At 39.9% G+C, this 18,492-nt stretch overlaps 1 protein-coding gene across 1 annotated transcript; it reads left to right on the top strand.

Moving 5' to 3' along the window:
* Positions 1 to 2,698: 2,698 nt before the first annotated feature.
* On the top strand, positions 2,699 to 18,188 carry CUNH5orf47 (chromosome unknown C5orf47 homolog). The gene is made up of 4 exons (XM_004371307.1): positions 2,699 to 3,218; positions 15,002 to 15,090; positions 16,594 to 16,693; positions 18,169 to 18,188. Exons 1-4 carry the CDS (start codon positions 2,699 to 2,701, stop codon positions 18,186 to 18,188), a joined length of 729 nt encoding a protein of 242 aa, XP_004371364.1.
* Positions 18,189 to 18,492: the final 304 nt, after the last annotated feature.

Genomic DNA, 18,492 nt, shown 5'->3' with positions numbered 1-18,492 from the left:
TCTTAGCCACATGGGAGCTGCTTTTCAGTGTTTCGGAGTGTCCAAGCAGAATCTCTGTTGCCGGGTCTCTCTCAATGTGGAAACTGCTTCCCGAGCGCGTGCACAGCACAGCTGTTTGCCTGCTTCACTGCGGACAGGCATGGCTGCAGAACTGCAGTTTCACTGCCACGGCTCTCATGCTCTTTGCTTCTTCCAAACCGTCTCCCTCTCCCCCCGTCACTCAGTCCGATTCCTCAACTTTGCCTTGTTCAGGGCTCCTAGATATTCATATAGAATCAAATCACTTGTTTTTCCAGGTCTTTGTTGTCAGAGGGATATAGGAAGCGTCCAACTACACGGCCATCTTGGCCACGCCCTGGTACAATCACTTTGGATACCTGTTTGTCAGTAGCTACTAAAGTTGAAGTTGTCAAGGATTTCATTTTACCTGGATCCACAATCAACACCCATGGAAACAGCAGTCACGAAATCAAACAATGTATTACATTGGGCATATCTGCTGCAAAAGACCTCTTTAAAGTGTTAAAAAGCAAAGATGTCATTTTGAGGACTTAGGTGCACCTGATCCAAGCCATGGTATTTTCAGTTGCCACATATACATGTGAAAGCTGGAAGGCTGAAGAAGAACTGATGCATTTGAATTAAGGTGTTGGTGAAGAATACTGAATATACCATGGGCTGCCAGAAGAACGAACAATCTGCCTTGGAAGAAGTACAGCCAGAATGTTCCTTAGAAGCGAGGATGGCGAGACTTTGTCTTACTTACTTTGGATATGTTATTAGGAGGGACCAGTCTCTGGAGGACATCATGCTTGGCAAACTAGAGGGTCAGCGAAAAAAAGGAAGACCCTCAGTGAGATGGACTGACAGTGGCTGCAACAATGGGCTCAAACACAACAATGATTGTGAGGATGGTGCAGGACTGGGCATACAGTTCTATTGCACATAGGGTCGCTATGAGTTGGAACCAACTTCACGGCACCTGTTATGGATTGAATTGTGTCCTCCAAAAATATGTGCTGCAAATCTTAACTTCTATGCCTGTGGTTATAATCCCATTGGGGAATGGGTTTTCTTTGTTATGTTAATGAAACAGGATTAGTGTAGGGTGTGTTTTAAGTCAATTTCTTTTGAGATATAAAAGAGATCAAACAAGCAAGCAGGAGAAGCAGAGATGGGGGAAGAGAGATGCCAAACCACATGAAGACCGGCCAGGAGCAAAAGCTCAGAAGAGTCAAGGACCTCCCTCCAGAGCCAACAGAGACAGAAAGCCTTCTGGTAGAGCTGGCACCCTGAATTTGGATTTCTCTCCTAAACTGTGAGAAAATAAATTTGTTAAAGCCACCCACTTGTGGTATTTCTGTTATAGCAGCATTAGATAACTAAGGCAGCACCTAACAACAACTAAAGCCGAACATACGTATACTCTAAGCAATTCCACACCAAGGAATACACCCTATAAACATGTTCAACAAAAGGTATGCATAATAATAATGATCCCAGCAGTGCTATTAATAGCCCCAAACTGGAAACCAAATGTACATCTCCAGTGGAATGAATAAATGGTATATTCAAATGATGTACAAACTCATGCAGCAGCATGGATCTCACAGACAATTTGAGTGAAAGAAGTCAAACACGATAGGCAAACCTTACTGATGCTGTTTGATATCAAGAAAGATAGGAAAGGGACTGTGACTAGGTGAGGACATGAGTTGCTGCTGCTGAGCATCATCTCTTCACCTGGGTGGATAGCTCATGGGTATATTCACTGTGAAAATGCATCCATCTATACATTGATGATTTGTGCACTTTTCTGCATATATAATTTAATTAAAAAATGTTTATTTTACAAAAAGTATGTTTCTGTCATTGCTATTATCTTGAGGGAAGTTGCTTCCCATTCTGGAGCCCCAGTTCCTCTGCTGTAAAATGTCACATCGATTTAAAGAAATGGTCTATGGGAAAGCTATTTGTGAAGTATAAATGTAAAACAATTAAGATGTGCCACTGACAGGGTATGTGCTCAATAAATGTTAAATGAAAATCAAGCCTAAGGGAACTACCTCTTACTATGTGTCAGATACTTAATATGCCTTATTTTGATTTATCCAAGCAACCCAAATATCCTGAGTTTCCTAAGGAAACTGAGGTTCAGAGGGGGAAAGCGGCTTGCCAAATAACCCAGCTAGTCAGGCGTGGCCTCAGCAGCTGAACCAGGACTGGTCTCAGATCTGCCTGAATAAGACTGTGGCTTCAGGCCCATGTTCTCTCTGCCCGGTGCCTCTTGAGGGCCATGGCCCACTACCAGCATCTGCCAGGATAAAGCTCCAGCCAGAACCCTCTGCAGCAAAGGGTTCTGTCATCTCCCCAAGCCCCCAACTTCACCCGGCTGACACTCTAGGCTGGTCAAATCCAGGGCTAGTGCCACACCCAAGCACAGGGAGGGGCACCCTAGTGATCTGGGCCCTTTCCCCACCCTCTCCTTCCGCTCGTTTCCTTGGAGGGGTCCTCTCAAGATCTGGTCCCTCTCAAGTGAACTGGTGCCCAGATTCTCACTCTACTTTCCTGAAGAGTGGTCCCCCACCCCCCTCAGCCGAGCAACCTCCTGCTCCCCCTTTTCCTCCTATCCCCTCCCTGAAGAGTGGTCCACTCCAGACTCCCCTCCTACCTGCTCACCCCTCCACACAGCCCCACAATGACCTGGCCTCCGGGCCTTCCTCACTTGCCCACCTCCTCACCCCCTCCCGCGCAGCAGTCCGATGCCCGCCCGCACCCCCCTCCCCTCGCCCCATGGCCCGCCGCTTGGGGCCCCTCCCCCACCCGCGTTCCCGTCGCGCTCAGCTGGGACCAGAGGGCACGCAGACGCCGGCTGGGAGTAAAGGCTGCGATGGCGGCAGAACGAGAGCAGAAGCTGGACCTGGCCCGCTTCGTCTATGTGACCCGCTTCGGCTCGCACCAGTGTGGCGGCGTCCTGCAGTTGGGCGGCCGCTGGGCGCGTGGCCGTCGGTGCCTTGGGCTCAGGGCCGGCTGCAGCCAGGAGGAGCCACGGGAGGCGCAAGCGGGGACCCTGAGCGGAGGGGAGCTACGCCCAGTCCCGGAGCTGCCCCCCGGCGCCCGTCCCTGGGCTCCCGCGGCCGCCGCCGCCGCCGCCTCGGCCTCCCCGCAGCTGAGGGCGTCGAAGGTGCAGAGCGGCCCCAGGCGGGCGGCGCGTGCAGGTTGCGCGACGGGACAAGACCCGCGGGTGGGGGGCGGAGACCGATGCCTGAGACCTACCTCCACACTCATGCGGGGTTCCTGTCAGCCAGACTGCCGTCGTGTCAGTCAGCTTTTCCGACGGCCAGTCCAGCCTTCTTGTTGGCGTCCTCTTAGCCATCTTGCTTAGTGTCTGGAGTCTTAGGCCTGCCCTCAGGAGCCAGCCTTCGTGTCAGTCAGCTTCTCGGCCTTGAACGAGCCTCCTTGTTGGCCGTCCTTCCCGCCCTCACTTGGCTTCTCTGTCAGCCTCCCAGACTTCCTGCCAGTTAGCCAGCTTGTCAGCTGCAGACAGGCCTCATTTCAGCTTATGGCTGTCCTCTCGGCCTGCTAGCCAAGCAGCCAGCCATCCACCTGACCCGGCAGTGAGTGGGTCACAAATCCACCAGCTAGTCAGCCAGCCTTCCTGTTAGGCTGCCAGCCAGGCTCAGCTGTCTGTCAGTCTAAGTTCTAGAGCATGTGCTGGGAGTGGAAAGATAAGCCCTTGAATTCATTTCAGGGTGTGTGCCCTGGAAAAGGGTAGCTATAGTGGAAATGAAGGTCATTCGAGATATGCCACAGATCTGAGAGGAGAGGTCACTGGATGGAGCCATTTAAACACACTCCCTACCCACCCACCCCGACCCCCACGCATGATGGGTGCCTTGGCATGGAGAAGATTGTGAGCCAGACGCTAAAGTCTCCATGATTGGGGGCCGGTGACTAGGGTTCAGGGGTTGATTGTAATGAACAAGAGTAGAGGGTGGGAAAGGAGTCCCTGGGTGGTGCAAATGGTTAAGGGCTCAGCTACTAAATGAAGGTTGGCGGTTTGAATCCACCCAGAGATGCCTTGGAAGAAAGGCCTGGTGATCTATTTCTGGAAAATCAGCCATTGAAAAACCTTATGGAGCACAGTTCTACTCTGAAACGCATGAGGTCACCGGGAGTAGGAACCCACTCAAGAGTGAAAACTGGTTTTTAGAGGATGGGGAGCTGGATGGCTAATACTTCATAGAGCAGGGATTTGTACAAAGTGCAAGAGTACTGATCAGAAGTGGTGTTTAAGAGTGAGGAGGAAGCTGAACTACCACCCAACCTGAGAGATACTTTGGGATTGAGTCTTTCAAGAACAAAAACAGTAGGATTTTTCAGGGGAAGGGTATTCCAAATACAGGAAATGTGTGCAAGTCACAAACTTCAAATGGGGCTGTTGAGCAGAAGTGAGGCATTGAAGGCATTGGTAATTTCACATTTCTTCTTTTCTTTTTTTTAATATATTTTAAATTCTGACTTATTTTACACTTACAGAAAAGTTGAAAAAATAATACAGGGAGTTTCTGTATATCCCTCCCCTTGCTTTTAATGTTAATACCTTACCTAACCAAACTATGATTATTAAAAGCAGGAAATTAACATTGGTACAAAATCATAAATCTTACTTGATTTTCACCAACTTTTTCACTAGTATCCTTTTTCTGTTCCTGGATCCTATCCAGGATCCCACATTGTATTTAGTTGTTATTTTTCCTTTGTTTCCTCCAGTCTGTAACAGTTTCTCAGTCTTTCTTTGAAACTTCTGAAGTGTCTGATCAGTTATTTTGTAGAATGTACTTCAATTGGGTTTGTCTGATGTTTTCTCATGATTGGAATGAAATTATGAACTTTTAGCAAGAATACCACAAAACTGTTGTGCCCTTCTCAGTGTATCACATCAAGGGGTTTATGATCTCGATATGTCTTACTGATGATGTGGACCTTAATAACTTGGTTAAGTTGGTCTCTGCTGGGATTCTCCACTGTAAAGTTACTATGCAAATTCTTTTAGCTCCAAATGTTAGTATTTATCTGACACCATAAAATAGCTTGTTGGTGTTTTTATTGAGATCATTGAATTTAAAAATTAACTTAAGGGGCACTGACATCTTTAAATTGTTGATTCATCCTATCTAAGAATACCAAAAAGAAACCTAAACCTGTTGCTGTTGTGTCGACTTCAACTCATGGCGACCCTGTGTGTTACAGAGTAGAGCTGTGCTCCATAGGGTTTTCTTGACTGTAATCTTTACGGAAGCAGATTGCCAGGCCTTTTTTCCTGTGGCCACTGGATGGAGTTGAACTGCCAACCTTTAGTCAAGTGCAAATTGTTTGTGTCACCCAAAGACCCTATAAGAACTGAGGATATCTTTCCACTTGTTCAGTCTACTTTTGTGTCTTACAGAAATGTTTTAAATTTAAAAATTTACCTAGTGTAGGTTTTGCATATTTCTTGATAAATTTATTCCTAGGTATTTAATCTTCTTTGCTATTGTAAATGGGATTTCCTCTTCCATTGTGTTCTCTAAATGCTATTGTTGATGTGTGTGAAGCCTGTTGATTTTCTAAAAGATCAACTTTATTGAGGATTAATTTGCATACATTTTGATGAGGTTTCAGAAATTTATATACTCTAGTCATCACCACCACATCAAAATATAGAACATTTCTATCACCCCAGAAAGTCCTGCCTCCTTTTTGAGGGCCCATTCCTTCTTCTACTTTGCTTTTTTTAAACTGCTTTATTGAGATATAATTCACAATCCATGCAATTCATTCATTTAAAGTACACAATTCAGTGGCTTTTAGTATATTCACAGAGTTGTGCAATAATTACCACAGTCAATTTAGAACATTTTCATCACTCCAGAAGGAAACCCCATATCCATTACAGCCACTCTCTGTTCCCCCTCACTGTCACTTCCATCCCAGCCCTAGGAAACCGCTAATCTACTTTTTCTCTGTATAGATTTGCCTATTCTGGACATTTCATGTAAATGAAACCGTACATGTGGTCTTTTTGTGACTGGGGCTTTTTTTTTTTTTTTTTTGGTTTTGCTAGTTAACTAATTTTATTGCATTGTGATCATATAATATATGGTCTTTTATGACTGGCTTCTTTCACTTAGCCTATCATTTTTAGTATGTTAATTTTAAATCCTGTTAATTCACTAAATTCTTCTGTTGTTAGAGTTAGTTTTTTCATTGATTCTCATGATTTTGCAGGTATCCTATTGATTATATCTTTTGCAATTAGAGATAGTTTCATTTCTTCTTTACCCATTCTTATGCCTCCAATTGATTTATTTTGGCTAATTGCATTGGCTAATACCTTGAGTACGGTGTTGAATAGTAGTGGAGATAGTGGGCATCCTTGCCTTGTTCCTGGTCTTAGTGGAAATGCTTCTAGTGTTTCCCCATTAAATAAGGTACTGACTTTTGGAGTAAGGCATATATATATATATTTAAAATACTAAGAAAGTATTTCTCAATTTTTGTTTTCTTCAATATTTTTATCATTAATAGGTAGTGAATTTTGTCAAAGCCCTTCTCAGCTCTATAGAGATAATTATGTTTTTCTTTGGATTTATTAATATGGTATGTGATATAAATGAATTTCCTTATATTGAACTAACCTTGCATCCCTGGAATAAATCCCTCTTGATTATGGTATAGTTTTTTCTTAATATAGTATTGGATTCTATTTGCTAATAATTTATTTAGAATTTTTGCATCAATATTCATGAGAGATACTGGTCTGTAGTTTTTCTTTGTACTTCTTTATCTGGTTTAAGTATCAATGTTATATTTACTTCATAAAGGAATTAGGAACTTTTTCTTCCTTTTCAATACTCTAGAATAATTTATAGAACACTGGGACTATGTGGTCTTTAAAGGTTTGGTAAATTTCCTCTGTGACACTGTCTGAGCCTAGTGCTTTTTGTGGGACAATCCTTTACTAACTTTATATTCTATGGAAATTAGTTTGTTTAAGTTTTCTAACTCTAGTGGGTCAGTTTTGATCATCTGTATTTCCCCAGGAAATTATACATTTCATGTAGGTTTCCAAAGTTATTTGCATACAGGCCTGCAAAGTAGTATATTATAATTTTTAAAAATTTCATATGTTTCAATGGCTACTTTCCCCCTTTCATGTCATTTTTTGTATATATGTGCCTTCTCCCTTTTTCTTGATCAAGTTAACCACTGTTTTGTCTGCTTTTTACATTTTTAGATAAAACCCCAAGATTTTGATTATTAATTAGATCTATTTTTGTCTCTTCCTAATTCATTTCTTCTTTTATATTTATTATTGCTGTACTTGTGCTTTCTTTTGGTTTACTTTTTTTATATACTTTTCTTGAGTAAGGAATTCATTTATTTTTATTCTTTTTACTGATAAGTGTGCTTAGTGCAATGAATTTTCATCTAATCACTACTTTAAATATATCTCATGGATTCTAACATACAATGTTTCATTGTAATTTCAGCTTATATTACCCCTTTTACCTTGAAGTTGCTTAATAGATTTTATAAATTTCCAGGGACTTTCTTTTTTTTTGTTTTTGCTAGTAAACTCTAGTTTTATGGCATTGTGATCAGAGAGTTTTGTTTGTAATGTTTCTACTTTATGGATGTTACTGATATTTTCTTTGTGACTTAATTTAATTTATGATCCTTCCTTTTTGTTCTCCCCTCGCCCCCAGAAACTGTGCAATTGAAAGACTGTCCCTTTAAATCATGCCTACCCGTTTAACCTAAGTCTACCCCATTAAACTGTGTGTCTGATGCTTTATGTGGTGTCTGGCCCTTTAAATCACATATTGAAATCCCTTTCCTGTAGTTTGTGCTGTGATCTGCCCAGTTAGTTTTTAGTGTTTTCAGATTTAGGGTAGATTTAATCTTTCTGCTGATAGCTCCAGTTCTCCCACAGATACCTTTTTTAGTGGCCCTCCTTTCTTTCCCCACAGTTTTTCTTGATCTGCCTTTGAGGGCCACAAAACCTTACTTGGGGTAGGGCAGGAGTGTATGAGATCACAGTTCTGAGATTTAATGATTTTTCTCATTTATTTTTTCCTTTTTTTTTAATTGTATTTCAGGTGAAGGCTTACAGAACAAATAGTTTCTCATGTAACAGTAGTACACATATTGTTTTATGACATTGGTTAACAACCCCACAACATGTCAACCCTCTCCCTTCTCAACCTTTTTTTTTTTTGTGAAAATATACATAGCCAAAGATACACCATTTCAAAAATTTCAGTGACATCGACTATGCTCTTCCAGTTGTGCTGCTATTCTCACTTTAGATGAAGGCTTACAGAACAAAATAGTTTCTCATTTAACAGTTAGTACACATGGTTAACAACTCACAACACATCAACACTATTCTTACTCAACCTTGGGTTCCCTATCACCAGCTTTCCTGTCCCCCTCTGCCTTCTGTACCCTGTCCCTGGACTACTGTACCTCATTAGTCCCATTTGGCTTTATGGGGCTGTCCACGATTTTTCTCATTTTACTTACAGTTACTTTCAGTTACAGCATTCTCTGTCTTCTGGTAATACTGAGAGTGTGGTTTTGCATAGAATTTTTGTAATTGTGAAGTAGTTGGGGATGACATTTTGGGAAGTTGCCATTGTCTTCAGCTACCCAGAAGGTCTTCCACTGAAAGTTTGGAACAAGAGAAGTGATAGGGTCAGACTGAGTTAGTTCATGCTGTAAGGGGAGATTGGATTGGAGGTAGGAATGACTAAAGCCCAAGTTGAAAATTATATAAATATTCTGTTTGATGTCCTTTCAGAACTGAGTTTACTTTTGCCTTTTAGGATTTTTAATCTTAGAAGTTTAAAAATCAGTAGAGAGATACTCAAGTTTGTCATGCATAAACTTGTTTAGTTTATTGCAAGGTAGTCATGGCAAGTATCTTGGTTATCTAGTGCCGCTATAACAGAAATACCACAAGTGGATGACTTTAACAAACAGAATTTTATTCTCTTACAGTCCAGTAGGCTAGAAGTCCAAATTCAGGGCACCAGCTCCAGGAGAAGTCTTTCTCTCTCTGTCGGCTCTGGAGGAAGGTCTTTGTCATCAATCTTCTCCAGGTCTAAGAGCTTCTCTGGTCAGGAACCACAGGGTCCAAAGGACGCACTCTGTTCCAGGTACTGCTTTCTTGGTGGTTGAGGTCCCGGTGTCTCTCTTCTCGCTTCTCTCTTTTGCATCTCAAAAGAGATTGGCTTAAAGCACAATCTAATCTTGCAGACTGAATCTTGCCTCAGTAACATAACTGCCACTAATCCCATCTCATTAACATCATAGAGATAGGATTTATAGCACATAGGAAAATCACATCAGATGACAGAATGGTGGACAATCACACAACACTGGGAATCATGGCCTGGGCAAGTTGACAGATATTCTTGGAGGACACAATTCAATCCATGACAGCAAGGCATGCAAGTAAGACCTTAAGACATTCATTTTAGCAATGGAGAATCAGAATTAACAATTACAATGTTAGTTCAGTGGTTAGCATCGCAATCTTTAGACTTCAGAATTTTTACCTTTTATGAGAGGTTCTTGGCAGGAAGGCTTGACCATGGCTTGAACTGGGTGGCAGTCCCTTGTAGCTATGGTCTGAGGTCAGTGGTAGAGGGCAGAGTCTCTGCAAACTTACGGTTTTTGAAGAGAATCAGAGACTAAAGATTCTTTGTTTCTGCCTTCTTCTCAGAGCATGAGCTGAAATTCAGTGTATGTATGTTGTCATGGATTGAATTATGTCCCCCCAAAAATGTGTGTATCCATTTGGCTGAGCTGTGATTCCTGGTATTGTGTGATTTTCCTATATTTTGTAAATCCTGCCTCTATGATGTTAATGAGGAAGGATGGGTGGCAGTTGTGTTAGTAAGGCAGGAGTCAGTCTACAAGACTGGATTGTGCCCTGAGGCAATCTCTTGAGCTAGAAAAGAGAGAAGTGAGCAGAGAGACAGGGGGACCTCATACTACCAAGAAAGCAGTACCAGGAGCAGAGCGTGTCCTTTGGACCTGGGGTCCCTGTGCAGAGAAGCTCCTAGTCTGGGGAAACATTGATGAGGAGGCTGACAGAGAAAGCCTTCCCCTGGAGCTGACACCCTGAATTTGGACTTCTAGCCTACTTTACTGTGAAGAAATAAATTTCTCTTTGTTAAAGCCATCCACTTGTGGTACTTCCGTTACAGCAGCACTAGATGACCAAGACATATGTGAATTTGCAACTTTGGCCTGGCTCAGTAAGGGCTAGGTAATGTCATCTTTAGCAAAGACTGGTATGTTACATTTTTTTCTTCAAGGTCTAAGATTCGAGGGTTGTTTATGACTTAGTTTCTCAAGACCACCTTACAGAATATAATTTTATGTCATAATTCTTTTATCATAACATGTATGTGCCAAGCCAATTTAGGGAGGTTTCTATAATATCCTGTATGCAGTAAGTCAACTTAGGTGGGTTTTTTCATATAACGTATCATATAAATGTACTACTAGGGATAGAAGAGAGTATGGTGGTGGTGGTCATAGGGAGGACTTAGCCTTAAAGGAAGAGAGCAAGAAATGCAGAAAGAACAAAATGGATCCTGGAGGGAGTCAGTACTACTTTAGCACTTAAAAATCAGGGACAAATAATAGTCCAGCACTAAGATAATGATTGGAGGTGAACAATACTAAAAAATAGATGAAGAAGCACGTCAGCGGGGGAAAAGGGTACATGAATTAGTGCCAGAGATACCCACATATATTGGGAAGAAAACAGTGGCAAAGAGTAGGGATTATGAAACCAGCTTTCTGCTTTTGTAACTTTGGCCTCTGCTGACCTCGGGTGGCTTTCCTCCAGTTGGCTGCTCTGTTGGGATGGGAGATGATGATAATGCAGTTTGTTCTGTAATTTGGTTTTGAAATTTTGGAATTTTTTTTGCACTTCCTTTGTGGCAAGGGAAACCCTGGTGGCATAGTGGTTGAGAGCACAGCTGCTAACCAAAAGGTCAGCAGTTCGAATCCACCAGGTGCTCCTTGGAAACTCTATAGCGTAGTTCTACTCTGTCCTGTAGGGTCGCTATGAGTTGGAATCGCCTCGACGGCAGTGGGTTTGGTTTGGTTTTTTGGTTTGTGGCAAGAGTGACAAGATCAAATCTGGAGGAAGGAGAACTGGGAAGGTGTGAGGATAGGAGAGACTGGAGTCCAGAGAGCAGTTATGAGGCAGTTGCAGTAGTTCAGTGGAGAGAGAGAAGGTCTGAACTAAGGCAGTAGCAATGGAGGCAGAATGGACAGGATTGGGTGACTGACTGAAAGAGGAAGAAGGAAGAGTTGAGACCAAGTCTGAAGTTTCTGTCTGGGAAACTGGGCAGATAAGGGAGCCTAAAACTTCAGTGACCACCTGCTGTGCTGGTGAAACCAGGGATATAGTCAAAGAAGTGGGATCTTGGGGTAGACTTATATTTAAGCCAAGCCAGAAAGTGCTTGAATGCCTAGGCTTTACTCAGTCTTGAATGTGTTTAATATTACTATTATTTTAAATAGATAGTCATTAAATTCTTATGCTGGCTCTTTATGGGGAACAAAGGTGAATTATGCATCCATTCAACAATATTTATTTAACATCTACCATGTTGTGGGCTCTGGGGTAGGTGCTAGTGACACAGATGGATAAGACAAATATTCTGCTCCCTAGGAACTTGTATATACATAATGGGAATATAAACTAGTACATATGAGGGCTGTAAGAGAGAGATCTGAGTAGGGCTTTGATTATTCAGGGTTAAAAGAGACACAGAGGCAGAAAATCAAGGGGCATGAATGGAGAAATTGCTAGTCGTATAGTAGAGATTTTATCTTTGAAGTCAGAAAGACATAATCCTGGCTCTGTCATTTTATTAGCACTGTAATACTGGCCAAGTTAGTTAACTACTCTGATTCTCAGTTTTCTTATCTGTAAAATGGGGATAATAATTCCTGCCTTAAAGGGTTGTGGTGAGGATTAAATGAAGTAAAGCATGCAGAGTGCCTAGCACAGTGTCTGGTACAGAGGAAGTGCTCGATAAATGTTGGCACATTGAACAGAGAGTGCTTGAAGGAAGGGGACGATCAGCTCGTGCCTAGCACATAGTGGACACACCTTTTGTTATTTAAAGGAACAAAAAATTAGTTTTGGGCCAGATTGTAGGATGCCTTGGAGAATGTCGTTTTCTAGCCACTGAAGATTTTTGAATGGTGGAGTAAAGTTATCAGAGACAGGTGCACTTCTGGAAGATAAACTTGTCAGTTGTTTGTAAAGTGAACTGGAGTTCAGAGTCCAAGGGACAGGCAAATCAGGTAACTCTTCTAACATTTCAAACAAGACTAATCAGCCTCGCTCCCCATCCTTACAGAACTTGGGAGATATATTCATAATTTTTATTAATAAAGGATGATGAGTGCTATGGTAGAGGTACAGATAAGTGCTTGGGAAATGGTGAATAATTGGGGGATGAGAGTATCAGGGAAGGCTTCGTGGTGATGGAAGAAACATTCATCTTTCTCCTTTTAAAATAATGAGATTTACACATGGAGCCTAGATAAGAGGAAGGTATTAAAAGTGGAAAAAAGTGTGAGTAAAGCACTGAGTACAGATCACTGATGGATAGTGATTAAGAAAGAACTAGAAGTATAGCTTGACTGGGTCAGGGTGTGTGAAAAAGTGCTAGAGAGACTTTGAAATATAGGTTGGGATGAAATTCACTGCATACCCTGGAGCTAGCTTCAGTTATATACACAAAATAAGTGGAAGAAATCTTTTCTCTTTTTCACATCGTCTATATTCTTGACATATTTTTAGTCTCCAAGTAATTACAGATAGACTTGAATGACTGCTGTCCTCAAAGAGTATATATCTAGGTTAGTTAAGACTCACAAACAGGAAGAATTTGGCAATGATGTAAGTATAGTATTTCAAAGACTGTAAACATTTAGAGAGAAGGATGAATGAAGAGCAGTTTCCCAAATGAGTTATTTTCCTATGTCATATCTGCATATCCTGTCATTTACCTATTTATTAAAATAGATACATTTTTCCTCTTAACTAAATTTCTTTTTAGAACAGTTTTTATCATTGCCTCAGTGGAGAACCTGTACCATTAACCATAAATAGAAGTTAATTAAAAACAAACCTAATAAAGGCAAACAATATTATTAAATTCCAGCTAAATAGGTTGTCTGCTGAAGGTTGTCTTTGGTCAAAATGTATACCAGCACTAGCACTAAACTATGATCCCTGGTGGCTCAGTGGTTAAGAGCTACAGCTGCTAACCAAAAGGTCAGCAGTTCAAATCCATCAGCTGTTCCTTGGAAACCCTCTGGGTCAGTTCTACTCTGCTCTGTAGGGTAGCTGTGAGTTGGGATTGACTCAACGGCACATAACAACAACAGCACTAAACTAAGACTATCTCCTTGATGTAATCAGAAGATTGAAAAAAGAATTGGAAAGGGAATGAGTTTCTCACTGTGTGGGTTAATAATGTTCTTTTGTGTTATGTCTGTTCTGTTCATATTCAGTGGTATGGATCTCACAAATTGGGAAATGCCATTCTAGAGCATACTCTGATTAATTCAACAAATGGAATACCTATTATGTATCTAATATCTATAGTGTTAGATGCTAAGTCTCTAGTGAACAATAAAACACAGTCCTCAAGTAAACAACATGGTAAATCCTATATTAACTGTGAGCGTAGGGTGCTTTGTGAGATCAGAGAAGGCCCCCTGGAAAGTTAAATATTGAATAAACAGGAGAAACCCAGGTATAGAGTGGCGGCAGGGCAGGAATGAGGTGGGGAAGGCTAAGGGTAGGGGGAGTGTCCCAGACAGAAGGAAAATATAAAGGCTTTCAGGGAACACATTGTTTTATGATTTTGTCTTTGGACTACAAACAAATTTCTTCTGACAATTAACATTTGGAAAGGCACCATGGTTTAGTGGGTAGAGTCAGGAAACTTAACTTTGGCAAACCTCATTAGTACCTACTTTGGGTCTGGTGGTGTGGATACAAAGATGAATAAGAAACGTGGCCATTGCCCTCCAGAGGTCACAGTTTAGTGGAGGCAATGCATTATGAACACATAATATAGAAATATTCCATGTACTATGAACAAGGTATTGTTGGAGCCAATGCTGTGGGTGTTTTGTGTAGTTGTAAGCATAATATGGAGTCCTGGTGGTTCAGTGGTTAAGTGTTTGGCTGCTAACCAAAGGGCCGGCAGTTCAAATCCACCGGCTATTCCTTGGAAACCCTATGGGGCAGTTCTGCTCTGTCCTACGGGGTTGTTATGAGTTGGAATTGACTCTATGGCAATGGGCTTGGTTTTTTTGGAAGCATAATATGTGTCTGGAGTTGGGGCAGGAATGGAGACTGGAGAGACAAGCTGGGGCAAAATGTGTTTTCTTGTGTTTGTTTAGTTGCTCTGTTGCTGAGTAGCAGAACCATAATTTTGGGTTTCGTTTTTCACATCAGAAAAGGAAGGAGAATGAACTGGATGATTTCTTAGACATTTCCATGGTTGTTTTTAAGTGCTCATCTACTAATCAAAAGGTTGGTGGTTTGAACCCACCCAGAGACACCTCAGAAGGCCTGACAATCTTCTTCTAAAAGGTCACAGCCACAAAAACCCTAGGGAATGCTATTCTGCTCTGCGCACATGGCGTCGCAATAAGTCGGAATTGACTTGATGGCAATTGATTTTTTGAAAGTTGTTTAGCTTTCTTGGTTATTTTTGGCATGAAAAATTATTAGCTAATTGGTAACTCTGTATTATCTACTGAGCAGAAATATACCAACAAGTGTAAAAGCCCCCAAGGAGAGCTCCAGAGACATCTCCATTCTTGGGATAGTGAGTCCTTTCAAATATGTGCTGACCTTGATATTTTACCTTCTCAATCTCTTTTTAAAAATTAGGTTTAACCCAGAAGAATATAGCTAAAAAATATGATTTTCCCATACCTTTGAGTGAAGCATCCAAAATAATGAAGAAGAAAAAGAAAGAGGTATATAAATTTAAAGGGGCATGAGCAATATTTGAATTTTAGATCATCCTTTCTAAATACGAACATGTGTGGATACCCAAGACAGTGAAAATAGTTCCATCTTTTGAATAATTTATTGAAATGGGAAAATAGAAGTAATTTAGCAGAAATGGAACTTGGTTTGGAAATATTTATGAACCGTAAAGAGTAATTTTTCTAATGTTTGAAGGTATAAAACACATTTTAATCAAAATGTAACCCACTGGAAGATTTTTCAAAGCATGGTATATGTTACATAGACTTTAACAAACTGTGACAGGTAATGTAGTATGACAAGAAAACCATGAATTTCACAGAAAAGAATAATATATCCATACTAGTGACATAGTGTTCTTTTTAAAGACAAGGGATGCATATTAAGTTTCTATCAAGAAAACCGACAAGGATGTTTACCGCTGAACCATTTTCACTATTGGTGGTCCAAGTGTCATGGTACCTTGAGTGTTTTAAAAACATTCAAGATCAGTTGCTCTACTTGATCTTTGATTGCCACTATATATTTTTGTACTTCAATTTAAAGGAATTGTTAGTGATAATGACACATAAAATTGTATTGTCTATGAGCTTTGAGTTTGATTTACAATCCATTTAAAATATATATGGCATATCATCTATATATAGTATATATTTTACATATAGTATAAAATAACATTAAGATGACTTACCCTTGCAGCACATGTATTTGAGTGACCATCTAATCTTCCCACTGTACTAAGAAATATTTATTCCACAAACCAGTTCTTCTTGAGAGAGGAAAACAGATTAATAACGAATATGTACTTTAAAACTACCATGTGCTAGACACTGGGCTAAGTGCTTTACACATTTTTTTAATTAATTCTAATAATTCACTATATTAAGTTATTCCTAGATGAGATGTAAAAACTTGCCCGGTGTCAAACAACTGGTAAGTGGCAAAGCCAGAATTTCAACCTAGATCAGTTTGATCCCATAGTTCTCATTCTTTCTACTCTAGTATAGAGTCCTATACAGGGACCTTAGTATATTGATGCTCTCCAGTAATTTTGCTTTAGTATGTCCTAGGAGAAATATGTAATTCTTACTAGAATAAATTACATTAAAAAAGCAAATCATTGCCCAGTGATTTAGACATTGGAATAGAAATTCACTCTTTTTATTACTTTTCAAAAACAAAATGGAATATATGGGAACTATTGAGGTAGGACTGTGTAGACACTACTTTTGAAAGGAAACTTCATCCAGGACAGTTAAATTAAATACTACAAGGAGGAAAGGCTAGAAAAGTTGGAAAAAGAGATCAAAGAATTCAGTCATTGTGGGGAAACAATTCCGTTTAGGTTTTAGTTCGCTGAGTGCTAATATTGCTTTATAATGATTATAGCCATTGACATGCAACACGATTGAGTTACTCCCAATTGCCTCCAACAAAATGTATTCCTACTTTTATGCTCAGTGTTCCTTACCTGTGCTTATCTTTTTAAGGTTTCAGTATGGAAAGGAGTATACAAAGTCATTTCTAGAATGCTTGAAGAAAATGAAAAATATAGACTCAGACTGAATTCCCAACGATTATCTAGTGAAAGTAAGTTAACACCATTTTTACTGTATTAAAGAAGACTGACTTCTAGAACAATTAGTTAGCCTTACATCACATTAGACTGGTAGTTTTTCTAATTGTGACATTCAATATACAGCACTATAGAAATGAGACTACCTTGTTATCACTGTCATCATAATTAAAAGTACAAATCATTTTTAAGCAGTGAGTGTAGAGTAGACAGCAGGTGTAGGTGTGAATGGAGAAGTGCAGAAGGTATATGTTGCCTGGAATGGGCTGGCCAAAGGGAACATACTTATCTGTTAAATGTGAATTTTAATGTCAACTTTTAAATACAGATTACAAAACTCATCCATATTGATGAGGAAAAACACGTTAGCTGCAATATAAAATTATACATTTTGTGTCACTTTAGATAGTTGCTTCCTTTCCATGCATGCTGCAGACCAATTAATGCATTTAACACAAACTGCCCCTGAGTTATGGCCTTGATGTCATTATTTCATTCCTGGAAAACAACTCATGAATTCAATAAACCATATTCTAAAGCTGCATCAGTATAGAGTTGCTGTTGTGGCTAGCACAAAATTAAATGTAATCTAATATGTTTGTTAAAATAATTGGAAGTTCTGGATTCTCAAGTAATTATGTTGGATAAAATTTATGTAACTAATAATGCCACATAAATTGGTAAATCAAAATAGTTATTTTCTTCCCTTCAACAGGCATATCTTAATGCATATGCCACCACGATGAGCAAGTGCTTCTATGGGTTCTTAGGACATTCACTTGAAAACAACTTCTATGTGGCAGTCAGTCAACCTACAGTATATTAATTTTGTGAAGAATATTCTCATGATAATTAAAACAATGCCATTTTGTAAGCAACATGACACTGGAAACTTGTTACTGTTTGTGCAGTATTGCATCAGTAATAGTATAACTTGTTTGCAATAATGGTAGATAAACCAGTGTTTAGATTAGTGACATTTCCTTTTCTTATCCAATTTTATATGTGAGTGAGAGGAAGTTTCATATTTAAGAAGGCAAATGAGGCAGGAGAGGGGATTAGGAGGAAAGGCAGTCAGTGGTTTCTTAAATGGAAAGAGTGTTTGAATAAGCAGAGCAATGTACAAAAAAACCAGGATATTATCCTGAGCGTAATCCAAATCACTGCATGTGCTTGAACTTGTTGGGTTCTTATGGGCCTCAGCAAAAGACCTTCTATTAAATGTAAAGTGATCATATAAGGATTACTTAACAACTTAAAATTAATATACTGTGTTTTCCAGAAATAACATATTATAAACAAAAGGCATCCTTAAAATTCCTTATTTTGTGTTACAGTTTTAAGCCAGATTACAAAAACTTTTTTAAAAAGCTAGCAATGATATTCTAAAAGCATATTAAAACATTTATTTCTTAGTATGTATTTATTAATGGGAAAAACCAGTGCTAGAAGCCAACTTAAACTTTCCTTATATTTTTTTTGTTCCTAGACTCAAATTACACAAGATGAATCTTATCTTCTTCTGGTAAGAATCCATTTTGTTAACTTTTTAAATAAAGTATAGACTTTTTTTTTTCCTCTCTCTTTTCTTTTACATCCTACTTTCTCCAACTCTTTAGTGGGTGGTGGTGTTAGGTGCCATCGAGTTGCTTCTGACCCTTAGTGACTCCATGTACAACAGAACCAAACGTTGCCTGGTCCTGCACCATCCTCCCAATCGTTATGTTTGAGCCCATTGTTGCAAAAACTGTATCAGTCCATCTCATTGAGGGCCTTCCTCTTTAGTGGGTACATGTTGCTAATTTTTTGCTAC

Source organism: Trichechus manatus, unplaced genomic scaffold (genome assembly GCF_000243295.1).
Source record: "Trichechus manatus latirostris isolate Lorelei unplaced genomic scaffold, TriManLat1.0 scaffold00011, whole genome shotgun sequence".
In the NCBI taxonomy this organism is placed as follows: domain Eukaryota; kingdom Metazoa; phylum Chordata; class Mammalia; order Sirenia; family Trichechidae; genus Trichechus; species Trichechus manatus.
The sequence above is the reverse complement of the archived record's forward strand: the minus strand, read 5'-3'. Positions and strand labels throughout refer to the sequence as shown.

Coding starts and splice junctions, on each gene's coding strand:
- CUNH5orf47 (XM_004371307.1), top strand. CDS start 2,699: ATGACCTGGCCTCCGGGCCTTCCTCACTTGCCCACCTCCTCACCCCCT. Junction 15,091..16,593: donor TGAAGAAGAAAAAGAAAGAG/GTATATAAATTT, acceptor TATCTTTTTAAG/GTTTCAGTATGGAAAGGAGT. Junction 16,694..18,168: donor CCAACGATTATCTAGTGAAA/GTAAGTTAACAC, acceptor TTTTGTTCCTAG/ACTCAAATTACACAAGATGA.